The sequence below is a fragment of the Lynx canadensis genome, chromosome C2, assembly GCF_007474595.2.
Source record: "Lynx canadensis isolate LIC74 chromosome C2, mLynCan4.pri.v2, whole genome shotgun sequence".
NCBI lineage: Eukaryota > Metazoa > Chordata > Mammalia > Carnivora > Felidae > Lynx > Lynx canadensis.
The window spans coordinates 87,476,267-87,498,693 of record NC_044311.2 but is presented as its reverse complement, the minus strand read 5'-3'; the positions used below and the strand labels follow the sequence as shown (position 1 = coordinate 87,498,693).

The window sequence follows — 22,427 nt, the reverse complement described above, 5'->3', positions numbered from 1 at the left end:
CAGAATTGGAAACAGGCTCCAGGCTCTGAGCCATCAGCCCAGAGCCTGACGCGGGGCTCGAACTCACGGACCGCGAGATCGTGACCTGGCTGAAGTCGGACGCTTAACCGACTGCGCCACCCAGGCGCCCCAGTAACAGGTCTTCTAACAGAAAAGTTTCATGTCCAAACTAAAAGCTAAAATAGTTTTCTTTACTAAAGGATTTCTTAGGACTAACATGTGTGATGAATCTCTAAGTTGGGTATAACAGTGTATGTATTCCCAAACGTATCTAATTCCAGAATGCTTTTGTGTGGTGTACCTATTTTGAGAACAGAGTTCAACAAGACAATTGGGAAAGCTTGTTATAATGGTTGAAGCATTTACCAATTTATTACTCCCATTTCACTCTTTACTGCCTTACTTCTGTTATAGGAACATTTCTCTTACCAACTGGCATAATGTTAAGCTTTGTAAGTAGAGGGCACTGGACCGTCTTTAAAGAAAGAATTTTTATTTTTACTTCCAGATTCCAGTGTATACCTAAAGACTCACTCTGTTGCACGGAACATCCAGTGGTACTCATTTATCCCTCCCCTGTAAGCTGAGACTACAGTGAAGCAAGAGAAGAACCAAAGGCACAAAATCTAAGTGTGAGCGATGCCTTAAATTTTGGGTTCTAGGAATCTATCTAGATCTACTCCTAGGCCCAACTCATCCTCCACTGAATTTAAGTCGCATCACACTCACAGATGGCTTCCTAGTGATTTCCACCAACATGGCAACTCAGTGTGACAGGGAGTTCTTCCAGATTTGTTCCTTTTTTGGGTTCTCTGCCTCAACCCCAAAGTGCAGATGCTATTACTTTTATAATGAGGAAAAAACACAACTTTTAAAATTTTGAAATAAAATTGTTTTGTTTTGTTTTTAGTTTTATTTAAGTAATCTCTACACCCAACGTGGAGCTCGAATTCACAACCCCGAGACCAGGAGCTGCATGCTCTTCTGACTGAGCCAGCCAGACACCCCCTGAAAATCAAATTACTGTTGTTATATGTATTATTTCCTTCTAGAATTGCAACCAAATAAAGATTAAGCATATTGACGAAACTTGTCTAATTAAATCTACAACTACTATTTTTATTTGTATTAAATAATGAAACAGATACCATTAACTCTGCTAATGCATTGGGCCAAGTACTTTAAACGAGAACTTGATGAGATTGACGCTAACATCTTAATTTTGCAGGTGAGTGAAGTGAGGTGAAGAACAGTGACTACCCAGATGTTACAGAAAATGGCACAGTTACTGCTCTAAGCGCCAGTTTGCATGGCTCCAAAACTGAACATTTTCCAAACTGCAAAAACTAAAGAATAAAAAGCAAAATATAATCTAGGACACATTTCCAAAGAGAAGAAAAGCAACTATTACCAAAAAAGTGGGCTCTTAGCTAGGCATTATAAAATGGACAAAATTTGAATAGGAAGATAGACAGAAAGTTAAAAGTACAAAGACATGGATAACCATAGCATACAGAGATACAGTTTAGAATAAGGATAAGAGGGGCACCTGGGTGGCTCAGTTGGTTAAACATCGGACTCTTGGTTTCAGCTCAGGTCATGATCTCATGGTTCCTGGGTTTGAGCCCTGCTCTCTAAATAAATAAATAAACCCTAAAAAATTTTAGAATAAGAATAAGAAGTAAATGGATGTGGTGGGCTCAAATCAGAATGCTTCACATGGAGATAAAGAATATACTTGACAAGGAATGAGAAGTCACAGAATTCATGACCGGGTTACATTAGTCTAGAAGCAGTATCTTTTTTTTTTTTTTTAAACCATATGGTCTTTTTTCTTTTTTATTTATTTTTTAATTTACATCCAAGTTAGTTAGCATATAGGGCAACAATGATTTTAGGAGTAGATTCCTTAATGCCCCTTACCCATTTAGCCCACCCCCTCTCCCACAACCCCCCCCCCTTTTTTTTTTAATGTTTGTTTATTTTTGAGAGAGAGAGAGAGCACGAGCAACAGAGGGGCAGAGAGAGGGGAGACACAGAATCTGAATCAGGCTCCAGGCTCTGAGCTGTCAGCACAGAGCCCGATGTGGGGCTCAAACCCACAAACCGTGAGATCATGACCCAAGCTGAAGTCAAGACGCTTAATTGACTGAACCACCCCAAAATTATCTTAAACTGAATGGAAGAGGGAAGAAGGAAGGCAGCGAGACCATTCCATCTGACCATTCAGATGCTACTGTAGTACTCAAACAAGACATGATAAAGGATTAGGAGTGGAACAAAGAAATTTGAAAGTATTCCAAAAGAATGAATGAATTAGCAGAGCAAAAAGAAAGATTAAAGAGAGGAGGAATCCATTTTTATACCAAAGTTTTAAGCTTCGATGAGAAAGATGCATGAGAAAAGTCTCTTTAACAAGAATAAAACTGATTAAAAGGAGAAAAGTACAAGATAGAATTCTATTCCTGGGTGCTTTCTATTTCTGAGTGCTATAGTCACTGTTCCCATACTCATTATCCTTTCCACTTTTATTTCTATGAGTGGCTTCTCCTCTACCATCTAGCAAACTTTATCATCCGTTAACCCCTCCCTCTCTTTATACCTTTGAACAAACTTCACCAGCTGTACCTCAACTTTAGCAACGGTTCTATTTTTCACCTTTTCATTGTTGTGTTTCATAAAGTTAAGAAAGACCTATACATACAGCCCCAATTCTCTCCTCACCTTCTGTAAGTGACTTGTATTCTAAAAGGCATTATAAAGAGGTACTAAAGGCCTCATCTAATACAATAAGTCTTTTCTTACTTTTTTTTTTCTTTTTTTAAACAAGCTCTACACCCAACATGGGGCTTGACCTTATGACCCCAAGATCAAGAGTCGCATGCTCTATGAACTGAGCCAGCCAGGTGCCCCACCTTTTCTTAGTTCTCATCCATTCCAGCCCTTCTAAAAGTTCTCCTGTCTTTCCAGAGTACCTTCATTCTCAGTATTGCAACTACTACCTCTATGAAGGTCCCTTCACATTTTCAGCTGTACTAGAGCAGTTGTTTAACCCTAGTCATGTATCAGAATCACGTATGGAGCTTAAAAAAAAAAAAAATCCCCAGGCCCTCCTTCTGCAGATTCTGCTTCAGCAGAAATGGAGTGCAACCAGAGCATTGTTCTAGTTTATAATGCTCCACAGGTGTGACCAAGGATGAGAACAATTAAAACTAGAGACAAGAATTTTCATCTTTGAATCCTCTGCTCAATCCCTTCACGAATTTCTTTCACACACTTACTGACTTTGAGAGGTTATAAAAATCTTACACAAAGATTTGAGGGTTTTTTTGGGAAATGTCGAATCAGAGTGAATGCATTACTGGCTCCTTTCCAAAGCAGTATACAAATATTTTCCTGTCTCTTCTACCTCTAAAAGAAACAGCATTCTCAAATTTTTTGTCTCAGGACCTCTTTATATCCTTAATTATTGAGAGCTCTAGAATTTTTGTTTCTGTGGGCTTATGTTTATGGATATTATCACACTTTAGAAATGAAAACTAAATATTTAAAAACTTTGTTATTTCATTAAAACAACAATAAACCTAATGCAGGGCAAATAACATTTTTAATGAAAAATAACAATCATTTTCTAAAAAAAAAAAACCACAAAAATATTTAAAAGGAAGGGTAGCATTGTTTTATATTTTTGCAAATCTCTTTGGTGTCTGCCTTAATAGAAGATAGCTAGATTTTCATATCTGCTACCACATTCAATTTAATTATCACACATCATGTAGACTCTGGAAAACTCCACTATATATTCATGCGAATAAGAGTGAAAATACAATTAATGTCTTAGTATCATTATAAAAATAGTTTTGACCTTATGGATGCCTTGAGTCTTGGAGATTCCCCAGGATCCCTGGACAATACTTTGAGAACTGTCACTATATGGTATTGCCCCATTGAAGAATATTTAGGTTGTTTATACAAATATTTAATGAGTGACTATATTTTGGGCAAAGATTTAGGAAGATTTTATTCACTTATTTGTTCAACCATCAAAAATGATTTATTGAGAGGGGCACCTCACTGGCTCAGTGGTATAGCATGTGACTCTTGATCTAGGGTTCTAAGTTTGAGCCCCACAGTTGGCTGCAGAGATTACTTCAAAAAATAAAATATTAAAAAATAATAAGTAAAAATTATGAGGGGTGCCTGAATGGCTCAGTTGGTTAAGCGTCTCAATTTCAGCTCAGGTCATTATCTTGTGGTTCATGGGTTCGAACCCCGTGTCGGGCTCTGTGCTGAAAGCTCAGAGCCTGGAACTTGCTTCAGATTCTGTGTCTCCCTCTCTCTCTCTCTCTCTCTCTGCCCCTCCCCCATCCACATTGTCCCTCTCTCTCTCTCAAAAACAAATAAAACATTAAAAAATTTTTAAAAAATACAAAGTTACCTGGTATTTTAAAAAATAAAAATAATTTGAGAGCCTGCCAAGGGCTCTCTGTCTTAAGTGTTCTCTTACCTCAAGCTAACATCCTCACTGACATTACAATGTGGAAATCTGAACTTCTAACCAATCAGAATTTGAGACAATCTCCTATCTCTCTGCACATTCAGTGACAGCAACAGCTGTTCTATTTTAGGATCTGTCACATGTAATTGGAGAACAAGCACAAGTTCAATCTTATAAGATCATAAGCTACCCCTAGATATCATTTATCTTAAGGCTCAGATCATAACCCCCATAAAAGGAAAGCTTTTCTGATCCTTCATGGACTAGATCCTATTTCACCTTATCCATTAAACCACCACTGATTTTCTTAGCACAAAATCTGTCTGAAGTCCTATAGTACTGTTGGAATTTCTCTTATGACATTTCTCAACTCCATGTTTCCTGTCTTATCTTTGTTATTAGAAATTCCTTGAAGTAAAAGATCGCATCTTTAAATATCCTGAGAACCTGGTCAGTTCAAGAAATTTATCACATATTTAACATATGGCTAGTGTAAACAAATGTATTTCTGGCTTCTATGATTTGCTTTGAAGTTATTTTAAAGCAAATCATATATAATATGGTGTGCTGAATATTTGCTACAACTAGATTATGTCACAAAATTTACATGTTTATATTTAAAAATTTAGATTTTTAAATCTTTTAAAAATTTAATTCTCTAATTAAAAAATTAGAGAAGAATAAAATTTTTTGTAGGGTCTAACCTCAGTTACAAACATATTTTGAGGGTATGATGGCATATTAACTGTTAGATATAGAACTAAATACAATCATGTTAAACCCACTGATAATGATTTTTTATGTTTTTTTAACACACAGGATAAAACTCAACTTGGAGCTAGTTTATGAAACATTTTTTACATGTGTAAAAAAAAGATCTAGAGTTTTTTTTTTTAATTTGAACAAAAGTTTATTCTAAAACACTGATATAACTGCAAAAAATAAATTAGTCATATACAGTTAGTAGGGTTCAGTTATTGCCTTAAATTCATTTTGGAACAAGATGGTTATAAATAAATAAGCTTCCAAAGTGTCAAAATTAGCTATATACGTAGAGTTCCAAGATCATTAGGTCATATCTAAGGCACTCTATTCCGAGTGTTACCTCTGGAGGATTTAACAAATCCTAAAAGTCCTAGATGATAATGCAAACACTCTGGAAATATTTTCCATGTAGAACAGAAGTCTCCACACACTTAAAAAGTTCTCATATAGAAAAGGGAGTTTGTTTCCTGTAACTCCATAGAGTTAATAGGTAGGCATGATTCAATTCAAATTAAAAGAACTTTGTAGTAAATAGAGCTATCTCCAATAATGGAGTTGTCTTTTGAGGTGGTATGCTTTCACTGAAGACATGGATGCTGGAGTTATGTAACTATTCACCAGATAAACTATTAAAGAAACACCTGAGGAGGGCCTCATGATATGTAAGATCCTTTACAATACTGTAGCCCTAAATATAATTTATACTATTTATACATTGGGGTTACTTTAAAAATCCCATAATACTGTTAAGAAACAGGGTTATCACCTACTTAAGGCAACTTAACATGTTTACGAGATTTCAATATTAAACAAAAATCTGAAAGTAATCACAAAGGGTACTAACATATTTCCTCCATGTTTTAAGTATGTATTAAAAATAATATACTATGAACCCACAAATAACAGATCTTTATTGAAATTTACTTGTAAAACTTACCAGAATTCTGTTGGATTCCCCATCGTACTCTCATCCTGAATTGTCGGGCACTACTTTGCTGGAGTCTTCTATTTAGTCTTGGAAAATTCTGCTTTTTTCCCTCCTTTCGATTCAATTTGATGATATCATCTGTGATATAGGAAATGTAATTATTTTCATTTTAACTTAATGACTCAATCACTCAGTCTCATTTTCTTTTTTTTTTTTTTAAGTTTATTTATTTTTGAGAGAGAGAGACACAGAGTGTGAGCTGGGGAGGGGCAGAGAGAGACGGAGACACAGAATCCAAAACAGGCTCCAGGCTCCAAGCTGTCAGCACAGAGCCTGAGGTGGGGTTCGAACCCACGAACCGCGAGATCACAACCCAAGCCGAAGTCGGATGCCCAACCGACTGAGCCACCCAGGCATCCCACTCAGTCTCAATTTCTAGTTGATAGATTTCCCAACTTCTTTGCTACTTTGAAAGCACTTTCCCAAGAGGATAATAGTAAGATAAAAAAAAAAAAAATCAGCCAATATACTTGGAATACTAAAGAACGGTTTGGTAGGAAAAGTTCGAATCAATCCCCAAAGCAGATATACCAATTAATAGAGATGTCCATTATCCCTAGTATTTATCTGACACATAAATAAGCAAAAATCTGTTTACAAAAATTACTCTTATTTACTTTCCACAATCACAGAAGTCTCCAGTTTTTAAGCTTTTTAAAAAAATGTTTATTTATTTTGAGAAAGAGAGAGCACAAGCAGGGGAGGGGCAAAGAGGGAGGTAGAGAGAGAATCCCAAGTAGGCTCCATGCTGTCAGCGCAGGGCTCAAACCCACAAATGATGAGATCGTGACTCAGCCAAAATCAAGAGTCAGATGCTTAACCAACTGAGCCACCCAGATTCCCCCAAGTCTCCGGTTTTTAAAGATGACCATCTTGGGGCACCTAGTGGTTCACTCAGTTAAGTATCTGACTTCTGCTCAGGTCATGATCTCACAGCTTGTGGGTTCAAGCCCCTCGTGGAGTCTGTGCTAACAGCTCAAACAGAGCCTGGAACCTGTTTTGGATTCTGTGTCTCTCTCTTTCTCTCTCTGCCCCTCCCAGACTCACATTCTGCCTCTCTCTCAAAAATAAATAAACATTAAAACAAAATTTTAAAATTAATGGAAACAGACAAGTAAACAGCAAATATGAAATCAAAAAACTACATGATTAAGGTATAGCACAAAAAGAAAGTACTATGGGTTCTCCACTCTTCTAGCAAAATAATTCAGGGTTATCTTGTTTTTCTTTCTACCTGATCCTTCAAAGCCTCGCTTTCAAACTCTCCTACCAAAGTAATTCACAAACATAACATTGCTCTAAAACCACAGCACAACAATGTGAATGAAGGTCAGGAAACTATACTCTAGATTTCTATTTACAAATGTTAAAACAAAGTTACTAGAAGCCAAAAATACTCAAATACCCAAATAACTAAATTAAATAAATGTTAATAAATATTTAACAAATATTAATAAAATTTTATTTCTCTCAATTTTTCAGGGCGCCTGGCTGGCTCAGTTAGAAGAGCATGTGACTCTTGATCTCATGGTCATAAGTTCAAGCCCCGTGTCAGGGGTAATTTTTAATAAAAAATTAAAAAATATCCAAATACTTTCTCCACAGTCCCAGCTCCAATATTACGTTTGATAATTGATAAAGCAAATAGACCTGGTCAACAACTTCATAAAATTTCACAAAACTAACTAACTTCTATTATTTTTTCCAAGCTGCTCTAAACACAAACCTAACAACTATATGAATATAGTCTTTTCTAAAGTAAAAGAAGCAATTATATATTATAGGGATCCTTTCTTATATATTACTACATTACCTAACCCAGCAGTAATCTTTAAAACTTCATCACAAATATTCATTAAAATAATTCGAATCTCCCCAAAGTAGTTTATCTTCTTGAGATCAGTCCTTCAATATACATAAATTCATCCAAGTTAAAGACACTCAAAAACACTTATTTTAAAATAAAAAGGCTTCATGAAATCAGATACATGAACATGTTAAATTCTCAAGAGACAGGGAATATTTTTGAACACTTTCAAAACACTACTTTCCTTTAACAAGTGCTACTTATTCTTCACCAGAAGTCTGAAATCTCAGAGCCATGAAAGTACACACAAAAAACTGAATTTGCTGGGAACCATTAAAAAAAAAGAGGCAGAGTATAATTTTGACTAACAAGGTTATTTTTGAAATACGGCATTTTAGAGTATAAACATAACTAAAAATTAAAAGTAGCAGGGGCACCTGACTGGCTTAGTCAGTAGAGCATGCAACTCTTGATCTCACAGTCATGAGCCATAAATTGGGCATGGAGCCTACTTAAAATAAAAAAAGATAAAAAATAAAAAAAGATTTAAAAGCAGCAAAGCATACAAATATAAAATTGTTTTATATTTAAATGCTTTATTATCTAAATCCTCAAGTTAAATGATCTATTATGGATTCTTCCAATTTAAAAGAAGAAAATTGCTTTTTCCTACTCAGGTAGACAGAGTATGTATCAAAACAAAAATTCATTACAATGAGCTACTTTTATGAAAAAGTTTCTTCCATGAATATATATATATGTGTATGTATGTATACATATGTTGTCCATGTATATATATAATATACGTGTATGTATATAACATATAATGTATGTATATATATAATATGTATATATATTATATATATATGGTAATAATAGGAGCATATACATGGGCCATACACAGTAATAACATATATATACATGATAATAGGAGGATATACATGGTAATAATAAGAGTACCTAACATTGCACATGTATTCATTTAATTCTCACAAGAATTCTATGAAGTATTATAATACCTATTTTAAAATTAAGAAACTGAGCCAGAGTGAGGCCACCTATTGGTAACCTTGGTAGATATATATAAATATTCATATAATTCATACAGCCACCATTTAAAACAAACAAAAATCGTATTCTAAACCTCTACAGACCTGATAAAATGGAATATTCACAAAGCATGACTGTCTAAAATAGGTATTTTATTTCTCTCAATTTCTCAGGGTGCCTGGCTGGCTCAGAAGAGCATGCAACTCTTGATCTCAGGGTCATAAGTTCAACCCCATGTCAGGTGTAGAGACTACTAAAAAAATACACTTAAAAAAGCAGGTATCATCTCTTCCTCCCATTTCTGTAAAATTCTCAACTTAAAAAAAAAAAAAAAAAAGGAAAGAATGCTATATATTCTTGGGAGAGAAAAGAAACCAAGGTCTATTTTAGCTATCCACAGCACTTCATTTCTACCTCAAAGAAAACTATCCCTGTTGTCTTCACTTGAACATCCTAACCACCAAACAAAATGTGTTAAAAAAAGAACCTAGAAAACTTGAGAAATGAATTGGTTATGAAAATACATGTTTAATATTTCCTGCAACATCTACAGGGTTTTTGTTTTTTTTACTTGTATGATTTGGGACAAGTTATTTTCCTATGGCTCAGGTTTTGTAAAATGGGAATAACAACGATGGCTTATACCGTGTTTATATGTAAATATAGTGCTTACTGTGTACCAGGTACTGTTCTAAGCAGTTTACATATGCCTATTAAATCATTTAACATAGCAACCCTCTGAGGGAGATAAGCACGGTCATTATCATCATCTTTTTACAGATGAAACATCGAGAAACAAGTTCCCTGTGACCACATGGGCTAGTAAGTGGCAGAGGATCTGAATTGAGACAGTGTGGTTCTGGATTCAATGCTCTTTACTATTAGGAGCACATACCTCAGAGTTACTAGGAGGCTAAACTGAGTTAACACACATAAAATGTTTCGTTCAGTGCCTGCAAGGTAGTAAGCGCTCAATACTACTTGTTATTATATTCTTCTTGGCCTTAGCTGAAAAGGTTTCTCACTTCTTTAGAGCTCATTACTATAAACAAGACAAGACTTGAGGCCAAACCTATTATTTCTGATGATTCACTTAATTCACATATTGGATTCTGACGTGCACTAATCACAGAAATCCAAGAGGTCTTGAGTTTTGACAAAAAAAAACAAAAACAAAAACAAAAACAAAAACAAAAATTGTGCAGATGAACCACAGCAAAAGAAAAATACCTTCCTTGGGAAAGTTACACCTCTGCATCCGCCTCTCAGGTACTTTTCAAACACTTATCCGAAAACCTGCAAGCCACCGAAAGCACTGGCAGAACTAACTCTATCTAATAACCATAACTTGAATTCTGACAAAAAGAGAATAATTTTCAGGCCAGCTAATCCAGAGACTAATGCCTCACCTGTGTTAGGTCTGATTTTTCAACTGAATCCCCAACCCTCCTCCTTTTTCCATAATCCTCACCAAACCACCCCACTCATGGGCTAGACCCCATTGCTTCTCCCGGCTTCCCGTTAATCCGTGTCAGTCTCCGTCAGTTTTTGCTTTTTTCCTAATTAGCAAACTTTAAGCCTGATTAAGGAGCGCTCCTTTCTAGGCACCTCCTAGTAAAACACCATCTGAGGAAGCCCTTGTCTGACGGTATTTTCTGAAAAACGCTCTCGGGTCCGCGCCCCCGATGTGGCCCCGAGGTCTGGCGCCCGTCAGAAATGGCCAACTCCCGGGGGCGTCTCTGCGTTTCTCGCACCGCGCCAGGCGTAGGCCTGGCCACACAAAATGCCCAACAAGCCCTCCTCCGGAACCAGCGACTCTAACCGAACGCAGACCCAGCCGGGCTCTCAAAGGGCTTTCTTCAGAAGGGATGGCTTGGTCGGACCTTTCCCCTCGCTCGCCTGATAACGCCCACAGCGAACACGCTCGAGGAGAAACCCGAGGAGTTTTCCTCACAAAGAGCCGGGGTCGCCCAAGAGTGGTAGCGCCCCTCGACCCTCCACCTCCCAGCCCGCAGCGCCATCCGCCCCCACTGTCCCTGCACAGACACGGCCCCGCCGAGGGGACGCCCGGGTCCCTCCGGCCCGACCGTGGCAGCGGCTGGCGCTCCCCTTGTCCCCACGGGCCCTCACTTGGTTCCGCCCACCCGCAAAAAAACTCGACCGACAACTGCGGCCAACCGCCCCTTCCCCCACAAACCGCGCTACTTGGTTCCACCCACACCCTCCCCCCACTCCAACTCGGTCCAACTCGCTCCTTACCCAAAGACATATCAATTTTGTCAAGGTTTTCATTGCTGCGGGTTTTCGCCGCCGCCGGCGGCGGGGTCGCCGTGGCTCCCACTAACCGGGTACCAAACCGGTTCATGGTCGGGGACGTCGCGCTGGAACAGTCAGCGGAGAAGGCCAGAAACTGAGGCCTGCCACCTCCCACTCACGCACGCAGACTAGCTGCACCGAGGGAACGCGCACGCGTGCTGGCCGCGCCTTCGCTCTCCCACCCGCGGCTGCGGGAGGGGGGCGGGTTGCGGGGGGGAGAGGCTACAGAGACGAGAGGCCGGCGAGAGCGGCTACACGCGGGGACATGATCCTAGCGGCCCTTGATGGACCGGAGGAAACATTGCACCCCTGCTCTGGGCGCTTGCAAGGGCCGCTGTTTTCGCTATTTCCCTTTCCGCCCAAATTGGGGAATACTGGACCCTCAGCGTGTCAGAGTCGCATGCCTTAAATGAGATTGTGTTCCTCCACTCCTTCCTGCTACAGAAAGGCTCCCTAAGCTTTGGTACACACGAACCTTTCACACCCCACTGCAATGCAGCCTCAGAGGCAGGGTAGACCCCATCCAGCTTAGATTGCAGAACTGCGACCCAGCTCCCCTCTCCCAGGCCAGCTCCTCCACCTGCAACATGCGGAGTCGCCTCGTCTGCACGCAGAAGAAAAGATGCAGTGACAATTCTTGCGTCACCTTACCAATAAAAGCAAATGCTAACGTTTCCCGTATCTGTACCACTTCTCAACCGGCACTGTTAAAACATTTTGCACGGTACTAGCTACCTTAATAACACTTCATCTTCCCTTGGGAGAGGGGTAAGTACCTCTGCTTGTTTGGCTGCATTTTTCTCTAATTCGTTTGTGTTGGGAATTGATAGGATTCGTTTTTCTTTCTAATCATCCTTGTAGGAAAACTTCATAATATTTTATGAATTTCTACATAATAACTTTTTTTCCTATTTACAAAACATGATATTTTCTCTCTTCTTACCTCTTTCTCCTCCAAAGCAACTGTGCTTGTATGGAAGTATTTAGGTTATATTACCCTCATAACAGCTTAAAACTGTCTAAGACATTTGTATCTAAGGAAAAAAAAAAAAAGGACAGGTATTCCTCCATTTAGAAATCTCCGCCACTTTTCTCCTGTCTACTTCCTAAAATTTTATTTGCATAGAAATAAACCCGTGACGTAAAGCATCTCAAAACCACAGTACCCTGCACTTAATTTTCCCCCCCCATGACAAAAATATAACCATATAAGAAGAGTGAATCAACCCAGGACACATCTATGAAGCAGTACAAGAAACTTTAATGGTAAAGGAAGGTTTGCACTGAAAACTCAAGAACAATATTTGTCATGTCAAGGAGAGTAGCATATATGCTCTTAGCACAATGTGCTTGATTTTGTTACTATTCCACCCAGCAGCCACCACCCCTCTCCTGACTGCTAAGAACTAGGGAAAATGGGTTATAGAGATAAAAGTATGAGGGAGACCTAGATTTTATTGAGTGGTACCTTTTTCACTCACTTCATTCACTGTGTGAGCTTGGGAGACTGTCTGGGTCTCATACTCATCTGCAAAACAAGAATTAGTTATACTAAATACATACATTATACTTAATTATTTTTGGATTTCTTAGGCTTCTAAAATCTTCTAAGCATGAAAACATTTTTCTCCACACTATCATTCTTCCCCTAGAAATAACTTCTATAATCTCTGGTTATTTGTGAGAGTAAACTACAGGGAAGAACATTAGGTTTTTAATTTTATGAAGGAAACTGAATGTATTTAGAGTTTGGACACATTCTGTACTTCAGGTATTAATAGGACAGATAATAAAAATCCCAAATGTATAAAATCCTACCCACCACCTATATATATATATATATATATATATATAATATATTGTTATATACATAATATATATAATGTATATAATATGTATTGTTATATACATAACATAATATATATTGTTATATACATAACACATATAATGTATATAATACATATTGTTATATACATAATATATATAATGTATATAATGTATATTGTTATATACATAATATATATAATACATATTGTTATGTACATAATATATATAATATATAATATATATTGTTATATACATATTATATATAATATATATAAAGATTCCCTTTTATCCTTATCTTCTCCCCAAAACTGAAGCTCTACTCCAAATTTCCTTAACTTTAAAAGGAACATGCCCCAATATTTCATTAAGCAATCCTAGCTGTTGTGTGTCAGACTTTGAGATTTCCCCAAAGGCTGAGGATCTCAGAATCTCAGAGCAATCACCCAGATTCCAAAGGGAAAAACAAGAGGCATTGTAAAAGGATAGGTCAGTCACACACAAAATAGTAGAAAACAAAACAGCAACCTGAGACACATCCAGCAAAAGTGAAGTGAGAGACAAGATAAGAAATCAGAACTGGGGCTTGTCTGAGAAGACAATCAGCCAGCTACAAGGCCTGGAGTTAAAAGGTTGACCCTGTATTTTCTGGGGCATGAGAGGTAGCTCTTCATTGAATCATATATTCATTGAACACCAGGTATTGTAATAGGCTCTAAGGGTAAAATGATAAGTAAGATGGGTTCAGTCCATATCTTCATACAGTTTGCAGAACAAAAAATATTTTCTGAGCACCAACTGTAAATAAATACAGTACTGTGCTGGACACTGAACATACAGCCATTGTCTGGTGAATAGCAGTTCAGCGGCTTCATGTAAGTCAGAATAAACACCGAAATCAAGCAGCTGCCCTTTTTTTTTTATATATATATATATATATGAAATTTATTGACGAATTGGTTTCCATACAACACCCAGTGCTCATCCCAAAAGGTGCCCTCCTCAATACCCATCACCCACCCTCCCCTCCCTCCCACCCCCCATCAACCCTCAGTTTGTTCTCAGTTTTTAACAGTCTCTTATGCTTTGGCTCTCTCCCACTCTAACCTCTTTTTTTTTTTTTTTCCTTCCCCTCCCCCATGGGTTCCTGTTAAGTTTCTCAGGATCCACATAAGAGTGAGACCATATGGTATCTGTCTTTCTCTGTATGGCTTATTTCACTTAGCATTACACTCTCCAGTTCCATCCACGTTGCTACAAAAGGCCATATTTCATTTTTTCTCATTGCCACGTAGTATTCCATTGTGTATATATACCACAATTTCTTTATCCATTCATCAGTTGATGGACATTTAGGCTCTTTCCATAATTTGGCTATTGTTGAGAGTGCAAGCAGCTGCCCTTTTTAGAGGCTTGATGTCATACATCATAGATAAGGCCATGTCTAGGATTGCCAGAAAAAATACAAGATCAATTAAATTTGAATTTCAGGTAAACAATGAATAAATAGCAATGTTTGGTTTTTTTTGTTTTTTTTTTTTACTACATGATGTTGCATGCAATATTTAGGATGTGTTTATATTAAACAATTATTATTTATCTGAAATTCAAATTTAACTGGGAGTCTTATATTTTTATTGACTAAATCAGGCAAACTTAACATCATACTTTTCTATCAACAGGTTTCAGCTCTCTTTTTATAATGTGCATAAAGATCCACATTCTCTTCAAAGGTGATCATAATTCATGTATTTCACCTCTTACTATTTTTATTAGTTCGATATTTCTTCTAAGCCCCCCTTTTCTCAGCTTTGTTGAAGTATAACTGACAGACAGTAAAAGACATATTTAAAGTGTGTAGTTTATACAGGTGTACGGTGTATAGACCTGTGAAAACACCACCATACACAGGAGAATAAATATATCTATCATTCCGACAAATTTTCCTGTGCTCCTTTATAATCCTTTCCCCAACCATTACTTAAACAACCATTGATACTATAGATTAATTTGCACTTTCTACAATTTTACATAAGTAGGATCCTACAGTATATACTTTTTAAAATCTGGATTACTTCCCTCAGCATAATTGTTTCCAACCTGTATGCCTTTTATTCTTTTGCTTGTCTTATTACACTGGCTGGGGACGCCAGTACCATATTTATTTTTTTTTTAATTTTTTTTCTTTCAACGTTTATTTATTTTTGGGACAGAGAGAGACAGAGCATGAACGGGGGAGGGGCAGAGAGAGAGGGAGACACAGAATCGGAAACAGGCTCCAGCCTCTGAGCCATCAGCCCAGAGCCCGACGCGGGGCTCGAACTCCCGGACCGCGAGATCGTGACCTGGCTGAAGTCGGACGTTTAACCGACTGCGCCACCCAGGCGCCCCAACCAGTACCATATTTAAAAGGAGTGGTGGGAGTGAGCATCTTTGCCTCCTTACAAATCCCAGGGGGAAAGCATTGCCTTTCACCATAAAATATCATGTTAGATTTTTTTGTAGATGCCCTTAATCAGGTTGAAGAAGTTTCCTTCTACTCCTGGTTTGCAGAGAGTTTTAATGAGTGAATGTTGAATTTTGTTTAATACTTTTTCTGCATCTTTTGAGATGACCAAATGGGGTTTTTAATTTTTTATTATTTTTTTTTCAAATGTTGGACTACTCTTGCATTTCTAGGATAAACCTACTTGGTCATGGTGGATTATCCTTTTAATATATTGTTGGATTTGTATTGCTAATGTTATGTCAAGGATATTGTTTTTCTTTTCATGAGTAATATTGAGTGTAGTTTCCTTTTCTTGTGATGTCTGTCTGATTTTGGTATCAACCCTTGCTTTTCAAATTTTTGTAATTTTGTAAAATTTACATTACACCGGGCTAATAAGGGATTTAGGGTATAATTTGTATCATCTGTAGGTATAATTACCATTATACCTAATTCTTTTAAGCTACTTGCATGCACAGTACAGTTTTTCTTCTCTTTTTTGCTCGGTTCTTCTCGTTCTACCCCATTTGCCACTATATCTTCTGCAGTAGCTTTTTCTTTGCCACTCTGCTATTGCTTCCTGTTCCTCTTTTGTGTTGCCCTTTTCCTTTGTTCTAAGCTTTTATAGCTGTTCTAGTCTTCTGGCTCTTAATCTCTAGTTTCATTCATTCATTTGTTCAAACAGAGTTTGAGTTCCTACTATGTGCAAGACACTGCTACATCACAGTGATGCAGCAGGGCAGTACAGCAGATATATGACAGGCAGGCTTGCAGGCGTAGCTGGAGGCATTACTGGTCTCCAAGCCCCTGTAAGTCCCATCAGTTTTCTCTGACTAGACAACTTGCTCTGGATGGACAGGGGAACTTGAAGGGGAATTCTTCTTGGACTCAGGGGTTGGGTTTCTAGCTCACTCCTTATTAGGCTTTGTCTTCTCTGGGCAGGGTAGGCATCCTGTCAACCAAGGATCATAGTCAATTCACTGAATGACTAATTGTGGAATTTTCTAAAGCTACACAAATCTACATTAGTCACACAGTTTCCCTTTATTTACATGATTGTGTTCTTTATAAAGATATATTCTCAGGGTGCCTGGGTGGCTCAGTTGGTTAAGGATCATGGGGCCTTTGGCATTCTTTATTCTCTCCATGCTTCTTTCCCTTTGCCCCTTGGCCTCCTTGCTCTGGGATGAAGAGCCTTGGCTGGACTCTCATCTCTCTCTTTCCCTCCGTAGAGGATCCCTTCTCTTGGCTCAGGTTTATCCAGCTGGACTTTCAGAGAGCTGGGACAGGGACATATTGAACATTCTCCTAATATATTAAGAATTGGCTCAGCCCAGAAATAAGATTTTTACAAATTTCATTGTAACTTCGCAATTTCTGAATTTGTATGCAATGGGTTTTCCCATATAATTGAATAAATGAACCAATACTAAATACTTAAAGTGGGTGAAAATGTTGCTATCAAGACAGAATAGAACCATTCAATTAAGACCTGGCAACATTCTTCAAAAGCTTTAAAAATCATCCCATTTGAGGGGTGCCTGGCTGGTTCAGTCAGCAGAACATGTGATTCTTGACCCCAGGGTTGTGAGTTTAAGCCTCATGTTGGGTGTAGACAACACTTTTAAAAATCCCATTTGATATGAACCACTATAAGCTTTATTTTTTTTTTAATATTTTTTAAGTTTACTTATTTTGAGGTGGGGGGAAGAGAGAGAGAATCCCAAGCAGGTTCTGTAATATCAGCGCAGACCCTTTGCAGGCCTCTATCTCATCAACTGTGAGATCATGACCTGAGCCGAAATCAAATATTGGACACTTAACTAATTGAGCCACCGTGCCCCCAAAAGATTTTCTTTAAAGGTAATCTCTGCACTCAACGTGGGGCTTGAACTCATGATCCTGAGATCAAGAGTCACATGCTCTACCGACTAAGCTAGCCAGGCACCCCTATAAGCTTTATTAAAAGAGAAAAGGAAAAGAAAAAAAGAATTTTGGTAAATCAGTAAATGTAGTAAAATCAATGAATTGGTTTTGGAAAAAATTGTGTAAAGACTTCTAAAAATTCTGAGCTGTGGAAAAAACAGAAATTAACTCAAAACAAATTAAAAATTAATCATTGGAGTGCCTGGGTGGCTCAGTCAGTTAAGCGTCCAACTTCAGCTCAGGTCATGATCTCACAGTTCATGGGTTCAAGCCCTGCATTGGGCTCTATGCTGACAGCTCAGAGCCTGGAGCCTGCTTCAGATTCTGTGTCTCCCTCTCTCTCTGCCCCTACCTTGCTTGTACTGTCTCTCTCTCTCTCTCAAAAAATAAACATAAAAATTTTTTTTTAGAAATTTCCATGTGAAACTAAAATTTTGGTTACATTGATAAGGATGCAATCATGAGAAAACAAAACCATACTAAAATCCTTGCCTATTTTTTAAAAGGATCTTAAAAATCCTTGCTTATTTTCACATCTAGAAAAATGTTGTAAAAATAGTGTAATACCCATATACCCTTCACCAAGATTTACCAATAATTAAAGTTTTGCCACATATGCTTTCTGTATACAGATGATCTGTATGACAGAGTTTTTTGGCTTTATGATGGTCTGAAAGTGATAGGCATTCAGTTGAAACTGAACTTAGAATTCTGAATTTTGATCTTTTCCCAGGTTAGTGATATTCAGTAGACACTCTCTCATGGCTCTGGGCAGCAGCCACCAGCAGGCTCCCCATCAGCCAGGTGATCAGGAAGGTAAACAATTGATACATTTACAAAGATTCCACACTCCCACAGCCATTCCATTTTTCACTTTCAGTATTCAATACATTACATGAGATAGTCAACACTTTATTATTAGATAGGTTTTGTGGTAGATGATTTTGAACAACTGTAGACTAATAATGGAAGTGTTCTGAGTATGTTTAAGGTAGGCCAGGCCAAGCTATGATGTTCAGTAGGTTAAGTGTATTAAATGCAATTTCAACTAATGATATTTTCAATTTATGATGGGCTTGTCAGGATGTAACCACATTGTAAGTGGAGGAAGATTGGTATGCAGGCACACAGATAGCTATAATTATTATTATTTGTTGTTGGACAATCTGAGAGTAGATTCCAGACATCACGATATAGAATATGTCTCTAAGGATTTTTTTACATAATCATACTAAAATGATCAAGTCAGAAAATTTAACATTGATGCAATTCTATTCTGATGTATAGTCTATATTTAAATTTTGCCAATTATCCTTTTAACAATATATATTTTTTTCCAACCTAGGATCCAGTCCAGGTTCACATGTTGCATTTCTTTGTCCTGCCTCTTGTCTCCTTTATTTTTTTAAATTAATTTTAAGTTTATTTATTTATTTTGAGAGAGAGAGAGAGAGAGAGAGAGAGAGAGAGACAGCACAGGTTGGGGAGGGGCAGAGAGGGGGCAGAGACAAAAATCCCAAGCAGGTTCCACGGGGTCAGGGGTCAGCGCTGAGACTGATTCGGGGCTCAAACCCACAAATCACAAGATCATGACTTCAGCTGAAGTCGGACACTTAACCGACTGAGCCACGCAGACGCCTCTCTTTTGTCTCCTTTAATCTGATAAAATTTGTCAGCTTTTGTTTTTTTATGATATTTACTACATTTTTGAAGATTGAAGGCAGTTATTGTATAGACTGTCTTCCAATTTGGTTTGTCTTATTTTTAACCTGTGATTAGATTCAGGTTATTCACTTTGTCATGAGTGCTGTGTAAGTGATGTGTTCTTCTAAGTATTTAACATCAGGAGGCACGTATCATTTTGTCTTATTGGTGATTTTAACTTTGATCACTCAATTAAAGCATGTCTGCCAGATTTCTCCATTGTAGTTACCTTCCCCCCCCCCCCATTTCTAATAAGTAAATGATCTGTGGGGAGATAGTTTGAGACTGTATAAATATCCTGTTTCAGAACAAATTTCACTAATGGCTTTAGCATCCATTCATGATTCTTGCATGAATCAATTATTACAGTGGTGGCTCCAAAATAGTGATTTTCTAAGTTTGTCATTCCTCTACATTCACTAGTTGACATTCTACTGTGGAAAACATCTTTCCTTCCTCTTTTCTTTCTCCCTTTTTCTATTTATTATTTGCATACTTATGTATATATGCATGTACATTTCTATAGAAATTCAGAAAAAAAAAAAAACTTGAGCATCAAAATGAGTTATTATATGTATACATAATCTACATTATTTTCAAAGGTAAGCACAACCCTTACACTCTTCACCCCTTTGCTTTTCAAGAGACAAATTTTGAATGAAGGCGCCCAGGCGCCCCTCAAGTTGTTTTTAACTTGGCCAGTGGAAGCCATTCCTTAGCTTTTAAAATTAGAATATTTAAAAAATGCTGCCAAGAATAATTTTAGTGAATATAATTTTAAAAAGCACATATTCATGACTATAATTGATATGTGTTGAATATATTTGAGAAGACTATTTCTTCAAACTATTTCTTCAAAGTTTTGGCAAATAGGTAAATGTAATGAGCTTTAAAAACCCATTATTGGGGCGCCTGGGTGGCGCAGTCGGTTAAGCGTCCGACTTCAGCCAGGTCACGATCTTGCGGTCCGTGAGTTTGAGCCCCGCGTCAGGCTCTGGGCTGATGGCTCAGAGCCTGGAGCCTGTTTCCGATTCTGTGTGTGTCTCTCTCTCTCTGCCCCTCCCCCATTCATGCTCTGTCTCTCTCTGTCCCAAAAAATAAATAAACGTTGAAAAAAAAAATTTAAAAACCCATTATTTGAATAACTGATTCTTGAGTGAATTTGGCTTTCTACCAGTGGTATTCTTGGACCTCTTACTATTTGTATAAAATAGCATCCTAGATTTTGAAAACAAACAGATTGACCAAGATCAAATTTATTCAAGTTTTTTGACTTTTAAAATATTACTAGGGGCACCTGGTGGCTCAGGTGGTTAAGTGTCTGACTCTTGATTTCAGCTCAGGTCATGATCTCATGGTTCATGAGTTCCGGCCCCGTGTTGGGCTCTGCACTGACAGTGTGGACCCTGCTTGGGATTCTTTATCTCCCTCCCTGTCTCTCTGCCGTTCCCCTGATCTTTCTTTCTCTCTCAAAATAAAATAAATAGGGACGCCTTGGGTGGCTCAGTTGGTAAAGCGTCTGACTTTGGCTCAGGTCATGATCTTGTTGTCAGTGAGTTTGAGCCCCACGTTTGGCTCAGTGCTGACAGCTCAGAGCCTGGAGCTTGCTTCAGAGTTTGTGTCTCCCTCTTTCTCTGCCCCTCCCCTGCTTGTACTCTGTCTCTCTCTCTCAAAAAGAAATAAAACATTAAAAAATAATAAATAAATAACACTTAAAGAGATAACTATAATTAGTTACAATTTCAAAACTAGTTATTTTAAAAACTATGCACCTACAAACCCACCACTCAAAACGAAAGCTAGAGCAGACAATAACCTGAGGAACTAGCAATTCCATTTCTAGGTATGTATGAAAGAGAAGCCTTTACTTATATAAAAGAGGAGATGTGTAAGAGAATGCAGCACTGGTTACAATAGCAAAAACCTGGAAACAACCCAAATGCCTATCAATGAAAGACAGCATGAATAAACTGGTGTATTCACACAATAGACTATTATATGGCAGTCAAAATCCATGAACTATAGTGACATATGATAATACGATTAAATATTCTCAATGTAATATTAAGTAAAAAAAGTAAGGCCCCCAAAATAAATACAGTTCAATACCCTTTTTATAAAGTTAAAACACAAAAAATTTTAAAATAATATATCCTAGGAATATAGATTGATACAAACTATATAAAAAGGGAAGCTTGGGGCTCCTGGGTGGCTTGGTTGGTTAAGCGTTCAATTCTTGATTTTGACTCGGTTCATGATCTCACAGTTTGTGGGTTTCAGCCAGGCATTGGGCTCCACGCTGACATTGCAGAGCCTGCTTGGGATTCTCTCTCTCTCCCTGTCTCTCTGCCCCTCCCCAACTCAACACTCTCTCTCACTCTCTCTCTCTCAATAACAAATAAAATTTTAAAAAAGGGAAGCTGTGTAATCATAAACAAGAGATTCAGGATATGGCCACATGGGGTGAAGGAAAGCAGAGGGATGAGATGGGTGGTACATGGCTAGTGTAGGTTATTATCACGTTTATTAACTGATTGCTTTAAAGAAAATAGGTGTCAACCCAGACTTGGACATAACATTTCCCAGAATTTTTACTATAGAACTCTCCCAGACTTTTATAATTTTAGATCTAGAATTTTCTGATAAAGCTTTCATGTAAATAAATATGCTAGGATCGTGTGGCATTAATCTGGGATTTTATTATATGCCAAAAAATGAAGTTCATACATTTATAGAAATAGAAGGTAGTGAAATCCCAATGACTAATACTGCTTCTTCCTTAAAAAGTATAACCCTTTAGTAGGAAAGTAGGAGAAAGTTTGAACAAAGTATTTTTTATATAAATGGAAGTTGGAAATTATAATTTGCCTTAAAAACCTCCTTCATTTCACTTTTAATTCACAAAAACAGGTTTCTTAAATTTGAAAATTCCTGTAAGTCATGTATAACTTTTAATAACTAGTTTTCCATGGCGTTAACCTAGATCCTTCCCTCACAGAGTAGTGCTGATTCTATCGCTTTACCATTGCTCTAATCCCAACCTCCTTCCTTTAGCCACTGC

At 37.7% G+C, this 22,427-nt stretch overlaps 1 protein-coding gene and 1 non-coding gene across 3 annotated transcripts in view; both read right to left on the bottom strand.

The window, feature by feature from the left end:
* FYTTD1 (forty-two-three domain containing 1) overlaps positions 1–11,611 on the bottom strand; it is a 30,246-nt gene extending 18,635 nt beyond the window's left edge. The window contains exons 1-2 of one of the 2 annotated variants that reach the window (XM_030329602.2): positions 11,368–11,611; positions 6,201–6,329 (exon numbers count right to left, since the gene is read on the bottom strand). In XM_030329602.2, coding sequence (XP_030185462.1) covers positions 6,201–6,329; positions 11,368–11,473 — 235 coding nt within the window. In that variant the 5' untranslated portion in view covers positions 11,474–11,611. Of the gene's footprint in view, positions 1–6,200; positions 6,330–10,338; positions 10,885–11,367 lie in introns of those variants that run through there. The other variant, XM_030329603.1, reaches the window with a different exon arrangement.
* On the bottom strand, positions 6,522–6,606 carry TRNAR-UCG. The gene has a single exon. It is a non-coding gene; the product is annotated as a tRNA-Arg (tRNA).
* Positions 11,612–22,427: the final 10,816 nt, after the last annotated feature.